Here is a 21,830-nt window from a genome sequence, read left to right as displayed (position 1 = left end):
AGGCAGTGTATGATCAGGAAAACTTCTTGATAGTGACAGGTTACTATTTATTGACTTTAAACTGAGGGATCAGTAAAATGTTTGTCTCAGAGAAACCTCCTGCACGAAAGGTTAAAACATTTTAGGGGCTATATACCACAGATTGTCATCAATTATGTCTTTTAATCAGAATTCTTCATGTTTATATAAGAAATAGTTATATTGGTAATAATGTAATATAAATATATTATCACAATTAACATATAAATATTTACAGAATATCAAATAAACACACATAAATAACATCAGGACAGCTAGAGTTACATTGAGATCCATCCCAAGATAATATAACTGTTTTAAATATCACATTTATACATAATCAATTCAAATCATAAATATATACCATAAATAGTGATGGAGACTGTGAAAATCAGAGTTATGTGTACATATAACACTGATTATTTTGTACCTAGATGTGCACAATATCGTAGCTCAACTATACTAGTCTCAGAAAATGTACAGATTGACCATTCATGAATAAAGTCTATAAATGGCAATTATCAATTGTAAGCACAATATATAGGCCCAGCTTTATGAAACAACAATCACTGGTTAAAGTTTTATGTAACGTTTCGACGACAGGGGGAAACACGTCAAAAACGTTACATAAAACTTTAACCAGTAATTGTTTTCTACAAAGCTGTGCCTATATATTCATGAACAACATGTCACATAATCACTATAGACTGGTTCTTATGATGAATTCCTGATAGACTATAGTAAAAAAAAAAAAAAAAAATGTGTTATTCAGCAAGTAAAGCTGTTTCTATGGCAGCATCAGCCCCAGCAGAAATAGAATCTTCATCTTTCTGAAAAATTTAGAAATTAATAAAATGTAAGGGTTATGGTTGGGTAGTTTGAATTTAAGACGTTAGGTAATGAAACGAACCTGTAAAATTGCTCTTTTCCCTTTCTTGTATTATTGAAACCTAGTACTTAAAACATTTTTAACAAGATTCTTCATTTCCAGGTTTACATAACATTTAAAGTTTCTAAAATTTTGTGCTGTTTGTCATAGAAGATCAAACAGATAAAACCAAAACTTCCTATTCTGTAATTTAAAATCGTTCTACTTACTTTCTGTTCAAGTATAATAAGATTACTTAATCTTTTTACTTCTTTAGGTTTTGTCATTAAAACAGCTTCTCGTTTCTCATGTTGCCGTACTATTCTCTGTTGTTGATGAACATATGTTGCACTTTCTTTCAGATTCTTATTATACATTCTGAAATAGAGAAAAGCCATGTGCTATTTATGGAAATTTCAATAACAATTAATAAAAACCAATGATTGTACTGAATGTGCTGTTACATGTCATATCATTAAGTCAATATGACAATATTCTCTTCAAGTAATATTCGATTCAGAATAGTAAGTCATGTACACAATCAAACTATGCCAGAATTGAATCTAGGACTCTATTTCTGAATCACTTTGGTTTCTTTTTTGTGTTTTTATTTTTTCATCATAAAAATCGCATATGCCAAATTCATAACCAATAATATAGATAATACTTACTCTTTAAATTTCCGTTCTATATCTTTAATATTTTTAAATGATTCGTGTATAACATCTCTATAAGTTGGTTGATCTAGGGTACATACTGGTAAAGGAATTAAATTAAATCTTTCGTTGGTGTAAATTTTATCATAATTAGTTTTTTATGGATACTATTTTATCAGTTAAGACAATGGATTACAGATCACAGACACACTATTGTTTTGTGAAATGTATTAACATATTTTTCATGTCTTCAGTTTTCTTAATTTCTAATAATTATATATTGAGTAATAAAATATACAGTTTATCTAGCCACATATTGACTAGATCAAATGCATAGAGGCTTTTTTTGGTAAATTGCTCTTCAAGATCAATGTCTGAGTCTGATGTTCTCAAATGTGCATGACATGACAAAAGTAATTGCACCCAAACTAGATTTCTAACTAAATATTAATTGTGAAAAGGATATGAAGGGAGATTCTCTAACTCTGTTCTCTGTACACGTACATTATATCCACTCTTAGTTGACAGTTGTTTCATCCTCAAGAAATGAGTCACCAGTGGACTTTGACCAAATATATTGAATGACGTTTTAATAAAATCAGGTCCTTTACATGCTGGATGTGACTGAAAAAATAGAAATGTGTTAAACCTTCATTTTATACCAATTATTTCATAATGTAGATTAGCCTGATTTGGATATCAATTTAAATATACATAGTTAAAATAGGATAAACTAACATTCAAAGGAAAAAAAGAGATGGTGTTTTTATAAAAGTGATTCATTTTACTCCAACTGTGACCAGTAATGATAATTAATAAATGCCAGAATAAACACTCTAAACTTTGAGCCAGCAACTTCTTATGACAATATGTCCTTCATAATGTATCATCAGGAACAGGTGATTGTATGGAGTATAATTTAGATTAAATAGCATTCGCTGAAAAGAATAAAATGGTTTAATACAAAGTAATAATAATACCTCTATAACATGCCGACTGTTTAATTCTTTCAAAAGATCTGAAGATAATCTAGACATAACATTTTTCTCTGCATTTTCATCTCCCTCAATCTCTCTAATAGGTGTCAATGTTTCATTATTTTTCCTCAATTCATTAATTGATTTTTGATGGTTCAATGATTTTCTAGCAGAAATCTGGGCCTTGGCAACTGAATCAATAACCTTGCTGGTATCACCATTTGGAGACGGTGACTCCTGTCGGTGACTGATATGACTGCCACGATTTGTTGAACGTTGATTACGATTGTGCTTATTGATCCAGGATAAGGAAGATTTTGATCCAGACTGACTAAGGGAGGTAACCGAGCCACCATCACTGGTATGACGTGAGATCAAACTATCAAGATAATCTAAGTTCAGAGCTGGTGCAGCTGTAAAAATTTCAAAAAAAAAAAACGGCTACTATTTTGAGACTTTCAACTATCAAGGCAATATCTGTGATGATATCAGGAACTTTAGACTTTTAGGTTTGTTGACTCCCAACAATATTACAAGTTGAATCAACTTAAATACATATACTTACATTTTTTGTTATTCTGTGGTAGCATTTCATCTCTAGATTTTATATTTGGTGGATCAAGTTTATCGAAATTCCATGTAGCCCAAGATCTGGGCGCTAATCTTATACCTTGAATAAATAAAATAAAAATATATAAAGTTCTATCTAATGAAAAGGAGCATCTCAAAACAGTATACTGTGAGGAAATCTCTTAACATTCACAACAGTCTTAGTCTCTTGAACAAGACACAACAAAAACCTGATGAAAGTAATGGAGTTTTACGTCCTACTCTTCTGCACCTAATTGGGCTAATGAAGACGGAAGACACAACAGTGTTTCATTCCAAAGAATATGACTATGGCCATCTGCTTCAGACTCTCAAAGCAAGTAAAAACCATCTCTGCATCAACCTGGGAATATGAAATAAATTTAAAAGCCTCATACCTGCCATCCATTCTGATACTAAATTTACTAACTCATCTTTAAAATCTTCACCAAACTGACGATAAGAATCTTGAAACGCATGACAAAATGAGACATAGATTGCTTGTGCCATCAAAATGGGGTAGTCCTGAAATAGATTAAATATTTTAGATTTTCACATTTTCCAGTCCTATGGCTTTACATGGCATTAATTAGCTTCAGAATAAGCATTTAATATCATAATTCATTCAACAATCGGCCTGATACTGACTTGACAATTCCAAATCATATTACCTTCATATCTTAGTCAGTTGATGTCTGGGTTCAAACTCCATAGTAAATAATAGCTCACCTTAAAGAAAGTTTCTTTATAAACTTTTATCTTACAATAAATAAGCAGTTTAACATAATTATGTGATATTCTGTTAAATAATTTTGGTTGTGCTGTACACCCTGGTTGATATTTCTCAAGGAAAAAATACCAAAATATATCCTACAAACATTCAATACATAACAGTAATTAATCAAAATCAAAAAAATGTAATATTACATTCACAGAATAACACAGTTTCTCATTGATATGAAAAACGATACTTTTACTAAACATTACGTATTAGAGGATGAAAGCCAAGCACTGGCACAGAAATCAGAATTTTTCTAATCGTCTTGCAGACAACAATCTCACTAGCTATCCCACTGTAAGGTGCAACATGTAAAATGTCTGTCAAAACTCAAAGCAGGGCATAAAAGGAAAGCTTATAGTAGAATGTCAGACGAGTTTAATAATCAATTATTCTGTGCAATTGGTTACTGTGGTCTTTGAATGGCGGTGAGCATTTTACATGTTCGAGTATTATAGCAAATTATAGTACTACTGTACCTGTAATATAGCTTGTGACATTCTCGAATAAAACAATCTTTCAAATTCAGGACGATATCTTGGCTGAAAACATAATTTGGTTATCTCTGTTATTTTTTGTCATTATTTACATTGCACAACATATTTTATCATCATTAACTTGCATTCATCTGTTTATTTATCTCATTAAATACAGGACAATGTCTTAACAGCATCATATATATAGACCTATCTGACCTTCACATATGGATCTATGACATAACATACCTTTTTATGTAGGTCCATACTAGCCTGTGCTACAATACTTAACATATCAATTGGGTCTATATCACAGGGCAATGGTGTTATTTCATTTTTATCATATCCAGGATATTGTTGAAGCTAAAATTAAAGAATATACAGTGAGTTAATGAGAGAGGTAAGCTATGCTTTGAGGAGAACCATCTTTGGAACTGTATGAAGAAGGGGTAATTAAACAGTTATTGTGCATATAACCTTCTTTGGTAGTCTTTCTGCTTAACATTATGTTTTTTTTTTCATTGAAATTATACAGTAGCCTTGAATTTCTAATATCATAAGCTTATTCTTTAGACCGTGGCTATTCGCACCACGACGGTACAGTTGATTATAAATGGGCATTAAAAAACATATGGCCATCCCTACCTAACCCTAAAAAAGTCACTTAATATCATTCTTGACAATCAAATTGGCTTCACGCTTTAAAAACACCAAAAAATTAGCCCGCCTGTTGTGTCCTATCTTATCCGTACTGTTGTTAGCAGCCATAGAGAAACGCATCATGACAGTGTAAATAGCCAGTGCATATGTTTAACAACATTTTAATTTTACTCACTTCAACAAACTTTGGCTTTCCTGAATCTTTACTTTTCACCTGTAATAAAATGATTGAATGAAGTGTGTAAGATCGAATAAGAATAAGATTAAGCTTGATAATATGTAATGCAGTGAATATGAATAGCCATTTTACCATAGTTCAGAAATTCAGCAGAAATATAACAATGTTACAGGCCTGACACCCAATACTAAAATACTAAATGATTATTTTTTAACCAGAAGGAATCACCAAATACTGTCACAGTTTGAGAGCTTGCACATTTCACAATTTTGACCGAAACTTTGGAACTGATTTTGTAGTCATACATATGATTTGAAAATCTCAAGTTTTCTTCATATTATATATATGGTATACTTACGGAAGAAATTTTACTGGGATTCATACTGATCTTGGAGATATTTTTAGCTCTTGTACTTAATCCTGGTACAAAGGCTGAAAAAAGTGAATTATACCGAAATATCAAAATCTTGCATTAATTATCAAATGACAGTTTATGCCTGAAATTCTTGTAAGTTATTTGCTAACAGGAACATCACCAAAAAAATACTTACACGATTTCAGGGTATAATAACCAGCAAACTTCAAAACTTCTTTATTTTCTTTATCTTAAAAAAGGAATAACAATTACATGTGTGTCAATCACAAGGAGATAACCCACCAGTACCTGTATCCAAACTGCAATCTACAATTAAATGACTTGACTCATTCTTAAATGAGACAAACAGGTGTTTCATTTATAGTAGGTATACAGCTATTCTTCGTTTATCAGATAGAGTTAAACGTTCCACCAACTTTAACACACTTCAAAAATAAAAATCTTATACAAGCATATGGTCTTTTTCATCGAAGACAGTGTCACTTTCGAATGGAAGATTGAAATAATATGATTTGTCCGTGACAATAGCTTCTAATTTGGTCAACTTTCTCTCTTGTCTCAAAAAATCGTCATGAATTCTAGATACCAAAAGATTGACCTGTTCTTTAATATAATTTTTCATATCATCTCGAAATTTATTTTGAAGAAAGTTTTTAATCACATTCACTTCTTTTTCTAATTCGTCCGTGATTTTAGTATCCAAAGCAGTCAATTGTCGTTTCAACGTATCTTTGTCTATGGGAAGTGTGTTAATTATATCTTGAACATCTGATTTTTGCTTTGCGATCTTTTCGTTCAAACTGGATATCGAATTTTGTAACTCAGTTTTGTCCGCGGTCTTGTCTAGTTCTGCTAGCAATTCGCCAAGTTTTCTTTCCAAAGCGGTTAAATTACATTTCAATCTATCCTCGTTTACATTTGGGTTGTCTATTAAACGTTGGACGTCTATTTTTACGTTCGTAATCTTATCGTCTAATTTAGATATTGAATTTTGCAACTGACTTGTTTTATCCACTTGAATAAGACGTTTCAAACTCGTTAACTCTTGTTGTAGTTTAAGTTCGTCCACAAGATTTTTAATATTTCGTCTGAGGTATCTTTTCACGTCATTTATTCTATTTTCAACATGGTCCTTATCTATTGCGTTTATTTGATCCAGTTAATATTTCTTGTTCACGGCATCGTTATCGTTTCCTGGAAACTTTAAATTAGTTATTTTGAAATTGTTCATATCGATATCTCCTTGTAAGGTGTCTCCGATTTGATCCACGAAAAAAGGTTTCGCTTTGTTTATAAACGCCGTCATGGGATTTTTGGATTCTAGAGGTAAAGACCCTAATCCAAACTTGTTTGCCATTTTTATTGAGTTCAATTTATTATAATTTCTTTACCCGATTTGTTTTTCAAGGGAAAGACCCAAGCGTATCTCTTGTATATGTCGATCACCGTCAAACAATACTTGTACCCTCTCTCGACTGGCATGTTGATTAAATCGGCTGACCAAATTTCATCTTTATCAAAAACTTTGACTTTGAGGTAATGTTTGTTTTTTCGAAATTCTTTGTGAATCTCGTCTGCTATGCCCATACCCAATTTCAATTTTGCCTTCAAGAGTTTTATGATAAGAGCCCTCTGTAATTTCTCTTTGAAAGTGGGATTGGGAATATTTTCGAGTTCGTCTATCATTTGTTTGTCTGCATGGTGTCTGAATGTTATGTCTTTGTTTCTGTACAGTATGTCGTGTTTGAGCGCTGTTGCGTCAACTTTATTAACGGGTTCTTCCCCTGGTTTGGGATTATCATTTTCGTCCAATCGTAGATCTAACCTAGTGCCTGGACCTGTATAATTGTGACCTGGGAGATGTTTTTCTCCGGGATATTTTGCCCATGGGAATCCAGGAAGAGAACCCAATGACTTTTGAATGTCTCCCGCACCGAAATACGTTTTAGGAGGATAGACATTTATTAAAGACATATTTGTTCAATAAACACCATATATTTTTAATACGAAAGATTTAATACAAGGGGGAAATTTGTTGTTTGAGACAAAATTGGCCACTTTGGGGATGAGAGATGTTAGCGCAGAGAAGAAACCGTCTCCTTCGAATTTTTTTTTTTTGTGTTTTAAAATTAAAGACATTTTTCATGCGGTTATTTTATACTGTATTATTTTTTAGTGATTCTTGTCTGAGGTTTGGGGTAATTTATAATACAGTTTGGAGGAATCTGTTATGATATATTTTTTTAACAGTTTGGGAAGTCTGTTATAATACATTTTTTAACAGTTTGGGGAAGTCTGTTATAATACATTTTAACAGTCTTTTCGGATATGACGCATTGAAAAAGCTGCGCAGAAGTGAAATGCGTCATATCCGAAAAGACATATACCTACCATCTCAAAAACCGGATCAAACTGGATGCGCTATATCAGAAAACACATATACTACTTAAATCAAATAAACATTAAGTATTTTACAAAACCTTACAGACCTCTTTTGAGATAGCGATCCCTTCCTCTGGCTGTAACTGGTAACTCATCTTGTGTTGTGGCACTATAGTTCGAACTTTGACTTTCACAAACCAATTCTGTATATTTTTGAAGTTGTCTGTCTAGTTTACTGATCTTCACACTCACATCATCAATTGTACCAATCAAAAAAGCTGTTTAGGTTAAGATAAATGTTGTTTAAATTGAAAACTGCAAATTCATTAGAACAATTTTGTTGATTAGGCTCAGTTTGAGAGTATTATGTAAACTCCAAGAAAATGAGAGCTTGATGAGTGAAACAATTACTTAAAACTATATAACTCTCTAACTCCTTACATTAGAAAACTTGAAACTTGCTCCCTTGTCTTCTTTAATGAAAGAATCAGGTATGAAGACTTAACTTCACTTCCTTGGAGTTATTATACATTCTCACATAGAGTTAATACTAACAATAAGCTTTTGTAATATAATAGTAACATCCTTTAAGTATCCAGTCAAAACTACCACTGTACCGGTATGTTATTCATTAAATTGCAGGAGAACTGAAGGTCATATTTTCATTGTAAGAAGTGCAAGTAAAAAACACATATTTAGAGGACTACCATCTTCAAAGTTATTCATATTGAAATCTCTAGAAACATTTTGAAAGATTCTGAAGCAACTAGGGAAGTGTTGCATGCCAACATATAAAGGAAGATGCCCTGTACCTTTTATGAAAGTTTCACTAAGCATATTGAATCCACAAGGCTCCATTTTTTTACTGTACTAGTAGATATTTGATTATGAGAAATGAATTCTGACTGAACCACCAATTGTTAATAAATAGTCAGCAGCAGTTTTACAAACATACTTCTGAAAGTGAAGAGTTTGTCCACGCAAAAATCATGTCATGTATATTTTAATACAGCATTAGATGTCGGAAGGTCAACTTATACAGTCCAGTAACCTATTTTCGTGCTAACCTATTTTTCGTGCATTTCCGGAAAGGATTAATAATTTACATGTGCGACCTCGCATGACCTCCGCATTTGCTTGTTTTGATAAAAATGGGTTATCTGTACAATGTCAGCTAGTAGAATGAAAACAGTAGTTTCAAGCAAGGTAAAATGTATTAATGTATACTTTGACAAATACAAAATGGCGGATTTCAGTTATTACCAAACATCACCATTTTTTATCGGAAAAATTTCCTTATAATCCCTTACTGTAATCGTAATTCCAAGTGTCGTCTGCTAGAATGTAGTCCAACGAATGAAGTCACATGATCAACTAGCAGATTCCATGTCAGCAGAAAAATTCTATGGAACACAATGTCGGGCATATTCTTATGTTGTTTCAATGACTTTTAGCAATAAATCATGCTAGCTTATTTTGTCAGTTGCTATTTTTTTTTAAATCGTGGTTCTTTGAAGGAATTGTCACTAGTTATAATGAAATATCATTAAAGATAAATACTAAGAGAAGTTAATTATACCGCTGGGTATCCATACAATGTGTTTTTCTAGACTTATTCATAGATCAAACATAGAACACGAAAATAGGTGACGCATTTTGCCGTCGTTGTCGAGTTGGTTGCTTATGAAATATGGGTCAAAGTGAGGGATTCATAAAGAAAATCAAAACAAACCAGTTTTAATTATTTTGTAGGATATGAGGAAACATCTAAGACATAAATTTTTTTTCTCCGTTTTTAACTTGACGAAAATAGGTGTTGAATCCTTATATGCACGAAAATAGGTTACACCACTGTACAAAGGACTTACATATAATATGTGAGCGCAGCTCTCTCGACGGCAAAGCAAAGCTCTCTATAATGGTAACACATACATATACATCAATTCGTTTTTGAAAATTTATGCCCCACGGGTAGTCAAAAAAAGTGAGAAAAAAGATGGCGGATCATGGGGGCCGCCATGTTTGTTATCAACTAGATCGCAATGATGGCGGCTTTGCTGACACCTTAAAGAAATTAGATTGGGTTGAATTTCTTTTATTTAATTATTATTAATTATTATTATTTTATCAATAACCTGCGCTCTCATTCAAGGCCATGCCTTCATTCATATTATCACGCATAATAAGCCCAGTTTACACGTTAAAAAGGAGAATGTCCCTTTAAGTCTTACTTAGAAACTTTGTTGAGTGTTGTTATGTGTTGTTTATATGTATAATAATATAGGCCTATGTACACTGTACATAGATTCTTCCATTTGACATCCCTACAAAATTACTAAAAATTGCCAATCATGAGTAAAAATAAAAGGATACGGGAACGTTTCCCTTGCTTTGCTCTCAAATCCCGTTTTCTTTGATCGATGACACCTTGAGATTCTGTTAAACTTTCATCACAAATATCCATTGGAGTTCCAACACGATTGATGTCCGCCATCTTTGTTTACCTCAGATACCAATAGACAAAGCTACATAATTTGATTTCGAACAACATATATTTCCACACGAACTTCAATAGAAATTATTGTTAAACAAAAAATGACACCAAAATACCGTATTTTTTAAAGATAAAACCCTGGTGTCCTCTGCGTAATAAAAATCGGTAAACGTTCTTTGGATGAGAAGCTGGCAATTTTAGTTTCGAATGATGCACTAGTGTTATTGTCTCCCTTTATTTATTACAAAACAGTGAAACAGAGAAAGTGAAATAGCAAGTTTCAATAGGCTATTCTTTTAGTTGATCAGTTGCAATGTCTTTCTGCTTATGGAATTCAGGGGAACACTACAAAGATCATTTTGAACAGGGTAGCAAAGATATATATTTTTTTAAACGATTCTGAAACAGCCCTCAATTTTATGTGATATGGAAATCGTGTTGAATTTCAGTGGTGTAACCTATTTTCGTGCATTTAAAAAAAAATTATAAGGATTCAACACCTAATTTAGTCAAAGTTAAAAAGATTTTTTTTTTTATGTCTGACATGTTTCCTCAGATATTCTACAAAATAATTAAGATGTTTTGTTTCGATTTTCTTTATGAATCCTTCACTTTGACCCATAATTCATGAGTAACCAACTTGACTATGGCGGCCAAATGAGTCACTTATTTTCGTGTACATAGTTTGATCTATAAATAAGTTGAGAAAGACACGTTGTATGGATACCCAATGGTATAATCAACTTCTCTTTATCTTTATCCACTGCCAAAATTCCTATATCTTTTGTCTGCTAATAGTTATCGGTAGGGTTAAATGTCCATGCACTACAGCTTGGATAGGATTTCATTTTAGTGTGTTAGTTGGGTTAGAAATTCCCCCTGCAATTCATTTTTATATGCTCACATGAAATGGAGGGCGTATATTGTCGTCACCCATGTCGGTCCGTCCACAATTGCTCATAAACACTCTACAATTGACACAATTCTTAACGGATTTTGACAAAACTTGTTATAAGTGTTCGTAATGACGCAAGGATGAACCCTATTAAAAATCATAAGAATCGAAAAATATTAAGTATAAGATATTGCCCTTGTTCTTGAAAACGCGTTCAATTGTTAGCTTGTAAACATTCCAGAAGGCAATTCTTGACGAATTTTGACAAAACTTGGTATGAGTGTTCATAATCACCCAAGGATGAACCCTATTGAAAATCATAAGAATCTAAAAATATTTAGTACCGGTATCAGTTATTGCCCATGTTCTTTCGAACGCATTCAATTTTTAGCCTGTGAACACTCTAGAAGACACAATTTTTGACGAAATTTGACGAAACTGTGAGTTGATTAAACTAGGATTTACCCTATCGAAAATCAGAAAAATCTAAATATATTTAGTATCAGTTATTGCCCATGTTCTTTAGAACATATTCAATTTTTATTGAATTGGTAATCATTGGTAATGTTGGTAAAGCGTGCTTAAGCATTGGCAACGTTCGTAAAGGTGTTGGTAACTTTCACCAGGTCCCCTTCCTTCTTACCACTGTTGCCAATATTACAAATGCTTTGCCAACGTTACGAAAGTCTTTGCTTACCAATACTTTACCAATAATTTAGAGAATTTGTTGCAAACACTTGCCAATGTTTACAAACGCTTCCGAATGGATTGCCAATGCTTATGAATGGTTAAAAATGGTTGCGAATGTTTTTTTCAGTGTGCCATTAAGAATATATTCGCCACAGTGTGAGACTAGCATTAGGTTTGATATCTTACAAGTTTCTTTCAGTATTACAGTAATACTAATATTACTTTTACTAGAATCTTATTTCATTTCCCAGGTATTTATGTTTGTTCAAGTTGCGGTAATGAATTATTTCACAGTCACTCTAAATATGAGCATTCTTCTCCCTGGCCAGCATTTAATGAGTTAATAAGAGAGGACAGTGTTAGTAGAAAAGCTGAATCAAAGACAGCAATTAAAGTAAGTGGTCATGTTTTCATAAAGATGCATGCTTCATGAAAAATGAAATACATTTACTACTCAATGGAAACAAAAATGTATCTTATCAGATTTTTTTCTCTAAAATGATAACATAATTCTTCTTCATTTATTTAGAAAGGAAACTTAATTTGTTTAATATTTTGATAATAATAAGTTTATTTATTTGAACATAAGGCGAAATGCATATACAGTGCCTAATTTACAATATATATACAAAATATAATACGTTATTTAATCATACGCAATGCAGAACGTTTATACAGGTAGATAAATACAGGTAAATATGCAATTCACTAATTCACAATACTATATTTGGCTATATACAAAACGACTATATTTATCACAGACACAAGATAAATTAATTTGTTTCTGTTGTGGCCTACTATTTAACATAATTTGGTACCAGGATCCATAAAAAAATTTCTTCCATGGATTCAAATTTTTTTGTGTGTGATTTTTCTAGATTCATTGTGGTAAATGTGGAAATGGACTTGGACATGAATTCTTGAATGATGGTGAGAAAGAAGGACAGTCAAGGTTTTGAATATTCAGTTCCTCACTGAAATTTGTACCAAATGAAAGTAAGTATAAACTAGAGCCACTCGTGGCACAGAGTGGGACTTTGCAAATGTAGCAAATTGCAAAAGACCCCGAAAAAATCATCCTTCCACGATAATTAGATCAAGCGCAAGAACAGTCTAAAGTTGAGAAATTTTCATTTTTTTAGAAGATTCTGATACCGGAAGTAGACGTCAGACCTCACAAATGAAAGTATCAGCAGATAGCCAAGGTCAATGACCTTTGATCTTGTAAAAGAGAAGGTCTAAAAAGGTCAAGATCAAGAGATATACGTCATCAAAATTTCTAATTGCACACGACTATAAAACCGGAAGTTGACATAGGACGGCAAATATGAAAGTACAAATAGATAGCCAACGCCAATGACGTTTGATCCTATAAAGGTCAAGGTCAACAAAGGTCAAGGTCAAAAATTGAAAATTTGAATTTCCAAAACCTGTTCCTTTGTTTGAACTAAGAAGCGGAAACAACCGAAATTCTAAAACAGTGGCTCACAATATGAGGTAATTGTATGCAAAGTTCCATTTTGAACAAATGTATACTTTGCGAGTTATGCTCCTGGCCAAAAATATCAATAATGAGTATTATAACCCAGATGTGCCACGCCCACCTTAATTTTTTTTGCATAGGGTAATTGATATTCCAAATGTTATGTTGTGTTTTAAATTTCAAGCTTCTACATTATTCAGGTCAAAAGATATAGGTCAACAAATGTCAATAAAGGTCAAAATCGAAAAATGAAAATATCCAAATGTTAAAACCCGTTCCTTTTTTGAAACTATTAAGCTGAAACAACTGAGCTGTTAATACATACTGGCCAAAAGGATGAGGTAATTGTGTGCAAAGTCTCTTTTTGAACAAACGCATCCTATGCGAGTTATGCCCCAACCCCAAAATGTAAACAATTAGTAATTCAACCCGGATATGCCACGCCCACCCCAATTTTTTTTGTCATAGGTGAATTCATATTCAAAGTGTCTAATTGTATTCCAAATATCAAGGTTCTCCATAAAATAGGTCATAAGATATACATACACCAAGATCAAAAAGACACAAATATGGTAAAACAAAACTCAAATTTGAAAAAATCTCCAATTTCAATTTTGCTTTAAAAAAGCAATTGTTCTATATCTATGTAAAGTGCATGAAAAGCACATTAGGAAACCGAAAAAATTAACCCTCTAGGTTAATTAGGTCACGTGCTAGAGCAGTCCAAAGTTGCGAATTTGGCTTTTTACGGATAGTACATGTCGGGGGTCAAAGGTCAAGGTATCAAATGATAGCCAAGGTCAATGACCTTTGACCCTATAAAGGTCAAGGTCATCAAAGGTCAATGTCAAGGTTGAATATTTCATACTGGTGATTGTTACTGTACTGCTAAATATTTTTATTCAAAATCAAAGCTGCCAGTGGGCGTATATTACCTTGCCTGGCAAGCTATATTTGGATATGGAGCCATGTAAAATTCCACCTACGTGAAACGCATTTTTATAAATATATTTCTTGAGCAATGTTAGTATAAAAGCGTTCTTGGTTTATGTTTCAAGTCGCTATAACTGTTGCCAGGTTGAATTTCAAAATGGCTACTATAAGAAATCAGCAATTGTTGATATTTCTGGATCTATGTCAGCTTTAAACTCTCTTGTACTTTTTTGGGGTCAAGAAATAGGCTTACAAGTTTCAAGTAGCTACAACTGCTGCCATATTGAATTTCAATATTGCAACCATCAAAAATCTATAATTGTCAATATTTCTGAATCTGTCAGCTATTAACCCATTCTTGGTGGCTAATTCTACATTTTTGAGGTCAAGGAATACAATGATTCAAAAAGCTACAATTGCTGCTATGCATGATTCCAGAATGACCGCCATCATAAATCTATAGACATCAATATTTCTGGATCTTGATCAGCTACAAATTCCTTCTTGGTGGCTAATTCTACATTTTTGGAGAATCCCATGATGCATGTTACAAATGGCTACAGCTGTTGCCATGTTTAATTTAAGGATAGTCAAATCTAGACCTTTTTTTTTCAATGAGTTTTCCTGGTCTTGATCGTGAAATACATAATTCTTCATGTCAACATGTAGAGGAAGATGTCCCTTACCTTTTGTGAAAGTTTCAATGTGAAAAGTCACAATCGAAAAAAATAATTCTTAAATTGTTATGCAAGTATTTAAAATCTCGCAGTCTCCATTTTTACTGTTCTAGAAAATGGCGATTATGACTCAGTTTTGATTGGACCAATCGAATCAGCGGCCTCGTATCAATTATAATAGGATACTTCAAATTGTATGTTTTAAACGAATCCTTGGTGGCCAGATAAATTAATAGAATCTATATGAAGGGCTAAAATATAGTTTCAAGCATAATTAGCGTAATTCTTCACGTTGAAAATAAACTGGTCTGTCCCTTAAACCTATTATTTTGTTATTTATCTACACAGAAGCCACACAGAATGGTAGTACATGCAAAGGATTCCAGGGGGTGTATACATACTTATCTGGAAAATAGACTTTTCATTCTGGTCATTGCACTAGCCCAAGATGGGCCGCAACATACTGTGTGAACACTAGCTTGAGTTTGTGATAGGCAGGATTTGGTGCTACATAGCCGCATTAGGAGTGGCTGCTGATCTGGGACCTGATATGTCAAAGGCAATTACATTGTTCCATACTGTAACAGATTATGATACAGTATTTACAACTTGTTGTGCTTGATAACATCACTGAGTGGCTTTCATCTGTTGACCAAATGCTCCATTGCAAAAGAGTGGAAGTTTTCTTGCCCATTTTGAGCACATTTTTCACAGTCTCTGCTGCTGTTTGGCACCAGTAAGTCAGTACTGTACTCTTATCTTCAAAATGGATCTCCATCCCCATCAAAACTCTACTTGACTCAAAAGTAACTTGAAAGATATGTACTTGGGGTGTTAGGGTGTATTGAATTGGGTTATCACTCTCTTGTGCAGGGATGTTGATACATTTTTATTTCAACTTATTTTTGGTATTTCCTTTATAAAGATGTTGATTTTTCGATAGCTTCCACCAAAGGAGTACGACTTCCGTTTGAAAACTTTCAACCGCACACCCTTTAAGGGGAAATCTCATCATCTGGTCTAGTGTAGAGATAGAGAGACGACATCGCAAACGAGTCTTGATCAGATTCTGTCGTGAAAATCCTCTCTCACATTCTACAATAGATACCGGCAAATGCGTTCTATCATCATTACCTGAGTACAGTTAGGGAACTGGTCGGTTAATGATGATTGAACGAGAGTTTCCTATAATTTTCGAAAATCAGAGTCCTAAATATGGGCCATTCATGTCATAATCCGTCGGTGTCAATTGGCAATTTTCCTTATCAAAATGATTACTTAATCTCTCTGTTCTCCAGATCATCACTAACATTAGAGGACATGTTACATGGGTCAAACAGACTGAATGCTCCCAGAAGCTCATTGTCTGGAAACCTATTTCAATATTTTCAATAAATTTGGCGACAATATCATTAACCTTATTGAACAAATTTTTGTCATTTGCCGATCATTTCATAGGCTCATTTAAATATGTAACAGTATCCTCCATGAACTGTCTTAATTTTGGGCCATAAACGGGGGAACTGGCTTATAAGCTTTTGCTGAATGCAGGAATGCAGTTGAAAACATAAACTTATAAGTGGTTAGATGATCGTATAATGACGATGCAGTAATGTCATATTCGTAGGATTCGTCCAACATTTTAAATAGGGCTGGTAGTGTCTTCACGTTGTTGTCGATGGCTTGTGTCATCAATAACCATCGAACCTTGTGGACCTCACAGGGCTTCACTTTTGGTTGGTCCAAAACCTCCTGCCAAACTTTCAATTTTGAGAGATAGACGGAAGAATGTCGCCAATGTATTGAGCATAGACTCGTACTTAGCTATTTCAGGTATGTTTTTTGCAACGTCGACAATAGCAAGAGTGAGTCTATTAAGAAAGGTGATTTCTCTTTTAAAAGAGCATTACTGCTGCTCCATCCGAACCCATACCATAAATTTTATTGACATCCACATCATACAATTTAAATAAGGCAACCAAAGACTTGGTTATTGCATCTGCCAATGCATCATGAATGTCTATAAGTTTAAAAAACTTCGTTTTCAATGTACCGTCTTTCAATTAAATATATTAAATCAAATGTTTTTCACATGACAGGTCGGTTGATTCGTCCATCATTATGCCTATGCTGGGGCTATCATGCAATTCACTGATGAAATTTTCATTTAACACGTTTAAATTATCAGAAATTCACAGGCAGCATTTCAGTCACGGTACAATTTATTAGTGATTTCACTACCTATCTTGAAATTCAACATGGCAACAGTAACCACAGTTTATAACTTAAATCATTGGATTCCTTCATTCAAAATATATAAGAGCGGGTTTATAGCTGACCTAGACCGAGAAATATTTACACTTTTAGATTTTTGATGGTCGCTATTTTGAAATTCAACATGGTGGCAGTTACAGCTACTTGCAACATAATTCATTGTATCCCTTGACCCCCAAAATTTACAATGAGATACCAAGAATGGGGTTTATAGCTGACATAGTGTGAGTGTATTTTATCACCCAAGGATGAACCCTATTGAAAATCAGAAGAATCAAAAAATATTTAGTTTGAGTTATTGCCTTTGTTCTTGAAAATGCATTCAATTTTCAGCTCGTAAACACTCTAGAAAGCAAAATTCTTAACAAATTTTGATGAAACTTGGTGTGAGTGTTAGTCATCACCCAGGGATGAACCCTATTGAAAATCCGAAATATTGAAAATGAGTTCAATTTTAGCTGTGAACAATCTGGAAGGCACAATTCTTGATGGATTTTGATGCAAAACTTGGTGTGAGTGTTTGTAATTACCCAAGAAAGGCTTTTTAGTCTAATTTCTTACCCTAATAAAGTAATTATAATTATTATTAAGGATGAACCCTATTGAAAATCAGAAAAAAGGAAAAATTCTTAGTATTAGTTATTGAACTAGTTCTTGCAAACACATTTTTGCCTGTATACACTCCAGAAGGCCCAAATTGACAAATTTGGTGATATAATTTGGTATTGCCCTTAAAAGTTAAAAAGAAGTGTGTGACTGGAGGTTGAATATTTCATACTGGTAATTGTTACTGTACTGTCAAATATTTTTATTCAAAATCATAGCTGCCAGTGGGCATATATTACCTTGCCTGGCAAGCTATCTTGATATAAATTTGAAGCATTTTGAAGGAATAGGGCAACAACTCATGTTAATTATTTTTCCCTTTTCTTTTTTGATGCGGTTAATGGTGATTACAATAGATTTTGTCAATTTTGTCCAAATCTCTTCTTGATCTATTTTTGTCTGAAAGAATTGTTAAGGGAGCTTCACATGTTACCCTTGTAGTGATAGCGGTCAATTCAGAATATGTACTTTTAGTTTTATAACTAGTATATTCTGCTTTATATCTTTCAGAGAGAGCAAAGTAATGAAGACACCAAATGGCTGAGTCACCTATTGTATCATTTAATCAGGAGTCATTAAAGCACTATTTTGTAAGCCCCTTAAAGCAGTCTGCAACCATGTGATATAAAACAAAACATTGTAATGCCATGTGGCCTTTAACAAAATGCCAAGGGCACCAAGTAATTCACACAAAGAGTTTAAATATTATGTATAGAACAAATTTAGTAAATCAAGGCACAAGTATGGTGGCCCATGAGCGCCATAGCTGTTTTATTATTTTATTTATGAAAATACCTTTCTTTTGAATTTGAATTCATTTTTATTTCACTTTCATTTTGTTTTTAAATTCATTTCGTTTTTTATTTTACTTTCATTTTGTTTTTAAATTCGTTTTACTTTCATTTTGTTTTTAAATTCGTTTTATTTTCATTTCGTTTTTTATTTTACTTTCATTTTGTTTTTAAATTCATTTTACTTTCATTTCGTTTTTACTTTTTATTTTACTTTCGTTTTGTTTTTAAAATTATTTTACTTTTTATTTCACTTTCGTTTTGTTTTTAAAATAATTTTACTTTTACTTTCATTTCACTTTTTATTTTACTTTCACTTTCATTTTGTTTTTAAAATCATTTTACTTTTACTTTCATTTTCGTTTTTAAAAAAAAATTCTTCTTCATTTACTGTGCCATAGTGTCCAGATTATCCAGTCACACTTTTGTCTATCATCCAAGTGTTAGAGTAATTCCCCTTGAATGTGGTTGTGCGAGAATTAAACTCTCCTTTTTATACGCCCACATGAATATGTGGTCGTATATTGTCGTCGCCCCTGTCCGTCGGTCCGTCCGTCCGTCGGTCAACATTTCTTGTGAGCACTATAGAGACTACAGTTTTTATCTGATTTTGATAAAACTTGGTGTGATGCTTTAGATTGATAAGATCTCGGACAAGTTCGAATTTGACACATTTTCGATGAACGGTTTTTGAGTTATTGCCCTTGACTTTGTAAAAAACGCGTCAAAATTTGTTAAAAATAGTTCGTGAGCAGGATTGAAGCTACATTTTTCAACCGATTCTGATGAAACTTGGTGTGATCATTGGAATTGATAAGATCTCAGACAAGTTCTAACTTGGCGCATTTTCGATGAACGGTTTTTGAGTTATTGCCCTTGACTTTGTTAAAATGCGTCGAAATTTGCTAAAAATAGTTCGTGAGCAGGTTGAAGCTACAGTTTTCAACCGATTCTGAAGAAATTTGTGGTGATCATTGGAGTTGATAAGATCTCGAACAAGTTCTAACTTGATGCAATTTTGATGAACGGTTTTCGAGTTATTGCCCTTACCTTTGTAAAAACGCGTCAAAATTTGTTCGTGGGCACAATAGAAGCTACAGTTTTCAACCGATTCTGATGAAACTTGGTGTGATCATTGAAATTGATAAGATCTCGGACAGGTTCTAACTTGACGCATTTTCGATGAAATGTTTTTGAGTTAATGCCATTAACTTACGAAAAACGCGTTAAAAGTTGTTTTTTGCCTTTGATTAGAGCTGTGTGATTTAATTGTTTGTTGTATTTGGGTTATTGATATTGATTTTAAAAAAATTTGTGGAATTATTCAGCATGAATGATTTCTTCAATATGAGAAAATTCGTACTTTAGTCACTAAAGACTGTTTTATTTTTTCTGACAGCTGCCAGTGGGCGTATGTTACCTTGTAACGCAAGCTATCTTTAATCTATGGGTGCTGGGGGTATTCATTTCCCAATATTCAGCATGCTTGCAAGGGAAATGGAGGCAGGGAAAGCTTGAGGTCGTGCTGATGGTGTAACTGACAAAATATTTGTGCCGACAGGTTTTTTAGTAGAAATACCACTACAAGAAGGCATATTCCTATTATGTTCATTTGTTGTGTTCATGTCAGTCTGAGAAAATTCAACGAATCTGATGTGAAGTAATTTAAATGATTTGATCTGATCTGATCAATATTTGAGAAAGATGGCCCTCGATCTCCTGCCATGATATCACATTTGTAAGAAGATGGAATATCAAAATGTTTTTGACAAGCAGCCTAGTTTAATGCTATCTAATGACATCTCCCCGTTAAATTCCACCATTGTGAGGTAAAAGTAAAATGATTTTAAAAACAAAACAAAAGTGAAATAAAAAGTAAAAATGAAATGAAAGTAAAATGAATTTAAAAACAAAATGAAAATAAAATAAAAAACGAAATGAAAGTAAAACGAATTTAAAAACAAAATGAAAGTAAAATGAAAATAAAAGTAAAATAAAAAACGAAATGAAAGTAAAACGAATTTAAAAACAAAATGAAAGTAAAATGAAAAAACGAAATGAAGGTAAAATAAAAATAAAAGTAAAATAAAAAACGAAATGAAAGTAAAATGAATTCAAAATCAAAATGAAAGTGAAATAAAAATGAATTCAAATTAAAAAGAATATTTTTTTCATAAATGAAATAATAAAACAGCTATGGCGCTCATGGGCCACCATACACAAGTTTAATAATTGAAATTGTTATCATTTGGCACTTATTTCTCTTTGACTTGATTGACAAATCAAATGGATGAAAAATTTATGTCATTTTTAATGATAAAAACAATTGATTATTTTCTATATCAAATAAATTATGATATTAAATGATTATATTTAATGTCCTGTCCCTAACTATCATAAATCATATATTGACTCAGCCATCTCTCATTGCCAAGAGTCAGCTGATAAGGAAACTTCTCATCAAACTTTTGACTAACAGATTAAGAAAATAACCCATTTCCAAAATGATAAAAAGATTTCTCCTCCATGAATTTTGTACCTTCTTTTTGCAACTACAAAGAAAAAATCTACCACAAATTAAAACTACTGCCAATCTTAATTTTACTGATCTTAAAGGAAAAACCTGTTATAAAATTTGTTTTGATGTTTCCTGTCAAATATAACTCTTGAAGAGAGTAAAAATCATTTCTGAAGAATTTTATCAGATATTTTCAGATAAAATGAAATTAATCGACCAAAGCCCCATGAGGAAAGTTGACGGATGGATGATAACTCTGATAGATTTGATGGAAATTTTCTTTAATGATTTTGCCTCTTTCATCTTAATATTATCATTGTTAGATATTACCTCACAGGTGCTTGAACATATAGTATAGCCCATCTAACCATATTTGAAATCATTATAGGATTAATTTTGTGTGGTTTAATTTAAATTGATTACTAATCAGTAATTGTTACAGACCTTATCAGTTTCAACCAGGCCCAATTATTGTTTAAGTTTGTAAAGGTAGAGAAGAAGAAGGCAGGTTC

The 21,830-nt window shown here is 32.7% G+C and overlaps 2 protein-coding genes across 2 annotated transcripts; one reads left to right on the top strand and one right to left on the bottom strand.

Annotated features, from left to right (window-relative positions):
• Nucleotides 1-146: 146 nt before the first annotated feature.
• LOTGIDRAFT_235104 (hypothetical protein) lies at nt 147-7,549 on the bottom strand (the record flags this gene model as incomplete). Its single annotated transcript, XM_009063661.1, has 15 exons — nt 147-848; nt 1,117-1,264; nt 1,558-1,635; nt 2,009-2,166; nt 2,523-2,932; nt 3,085-3,189; nt 3,506-3,632; nt 3,837-3,977; nt 4,365-4,427; nt 4,611-4,724; nt 5,197-5,235; nt 5,558-5,631; nt 5,751-5,804; nt 6,059-6,712; nt 7,165-7,549. 15 exons carry the CDS (start codon nt 7,547-7,549, stop codon nt 783-785), a joined length of 2,616 nt encoding a protein of 871 aa, XP_009061909.1. The 3' UTR covers nt 147-782.
• Nucleotides 7,550-10,691: 3,142 nt separating this feature from the next.
• LOTGIDRAFT_204482 (hypothetical protein) lies at nt 10,692-21,813 on the top strand. Its single transcript, XM_009063660.1, has 5 exons — nt 10,692-10,819; nt 12,288-12,430; nt 12,915-13,032; nt 18,520-18,744; nt 21,009-21,813. Exons 1-3 carry the CDS (start codon nt 10,765-10,767, stop codon nt 12,993-12,995), a joined length of 279 nt encoding a protein of 92 aa, XP_009061908.1. The 5' UTR covers nt 10,692-10,764; the 3' UTR covers nt 12,996-13,032; nt 18,520-18,744; nt 21,009-21,813.
• Nucleotides 21,814-21,830: the final 17 nt, after the last annotated feature.

This window comes from Lottia gigantea (assembly GCF_000327385.1).
Source record: "Lottia gigantea unplaced genomic scaffold LOTGIsca_59, whole genome shotgun sequence".
In the NCBI taxonomy this organism is placed as follows: Eukaryota; Metazoa; Mollusca; class Gastropoda; family Lottiidae; genus Lottia; species Lottia gigantea.
Note: the sequence above shows the minus strand (reverse complement) of the source record. Positions and strands in the feature narration are given on the sequence as shown.

Excerpts from the sequence above, each read along its gene's own strand:
- LOTGIDRAFT_204482 (XM_009063660.1), top strand. The coding sequence starts at position 10,765 with ATGTCTTTCTGCTTATGGAATTCAGGGGAACACTACAAAGATCATTTT. Across the intron at positions 10,820-12,287 it reads CAAAGATCATTTTGAACAGG|GTATTTATGTTTGTTCAAGT; the intron begins GTAGCAAAGATA and ends TTCATTTCCCAG. Across the intron at positions 12,431-12,914 it reads AATCAAAGACAGCAATTAAA|ATTCATTGTGGTAAATGTGG; the intron begins GTAAGTGGTCAT and ends TGATTTTTCTAG.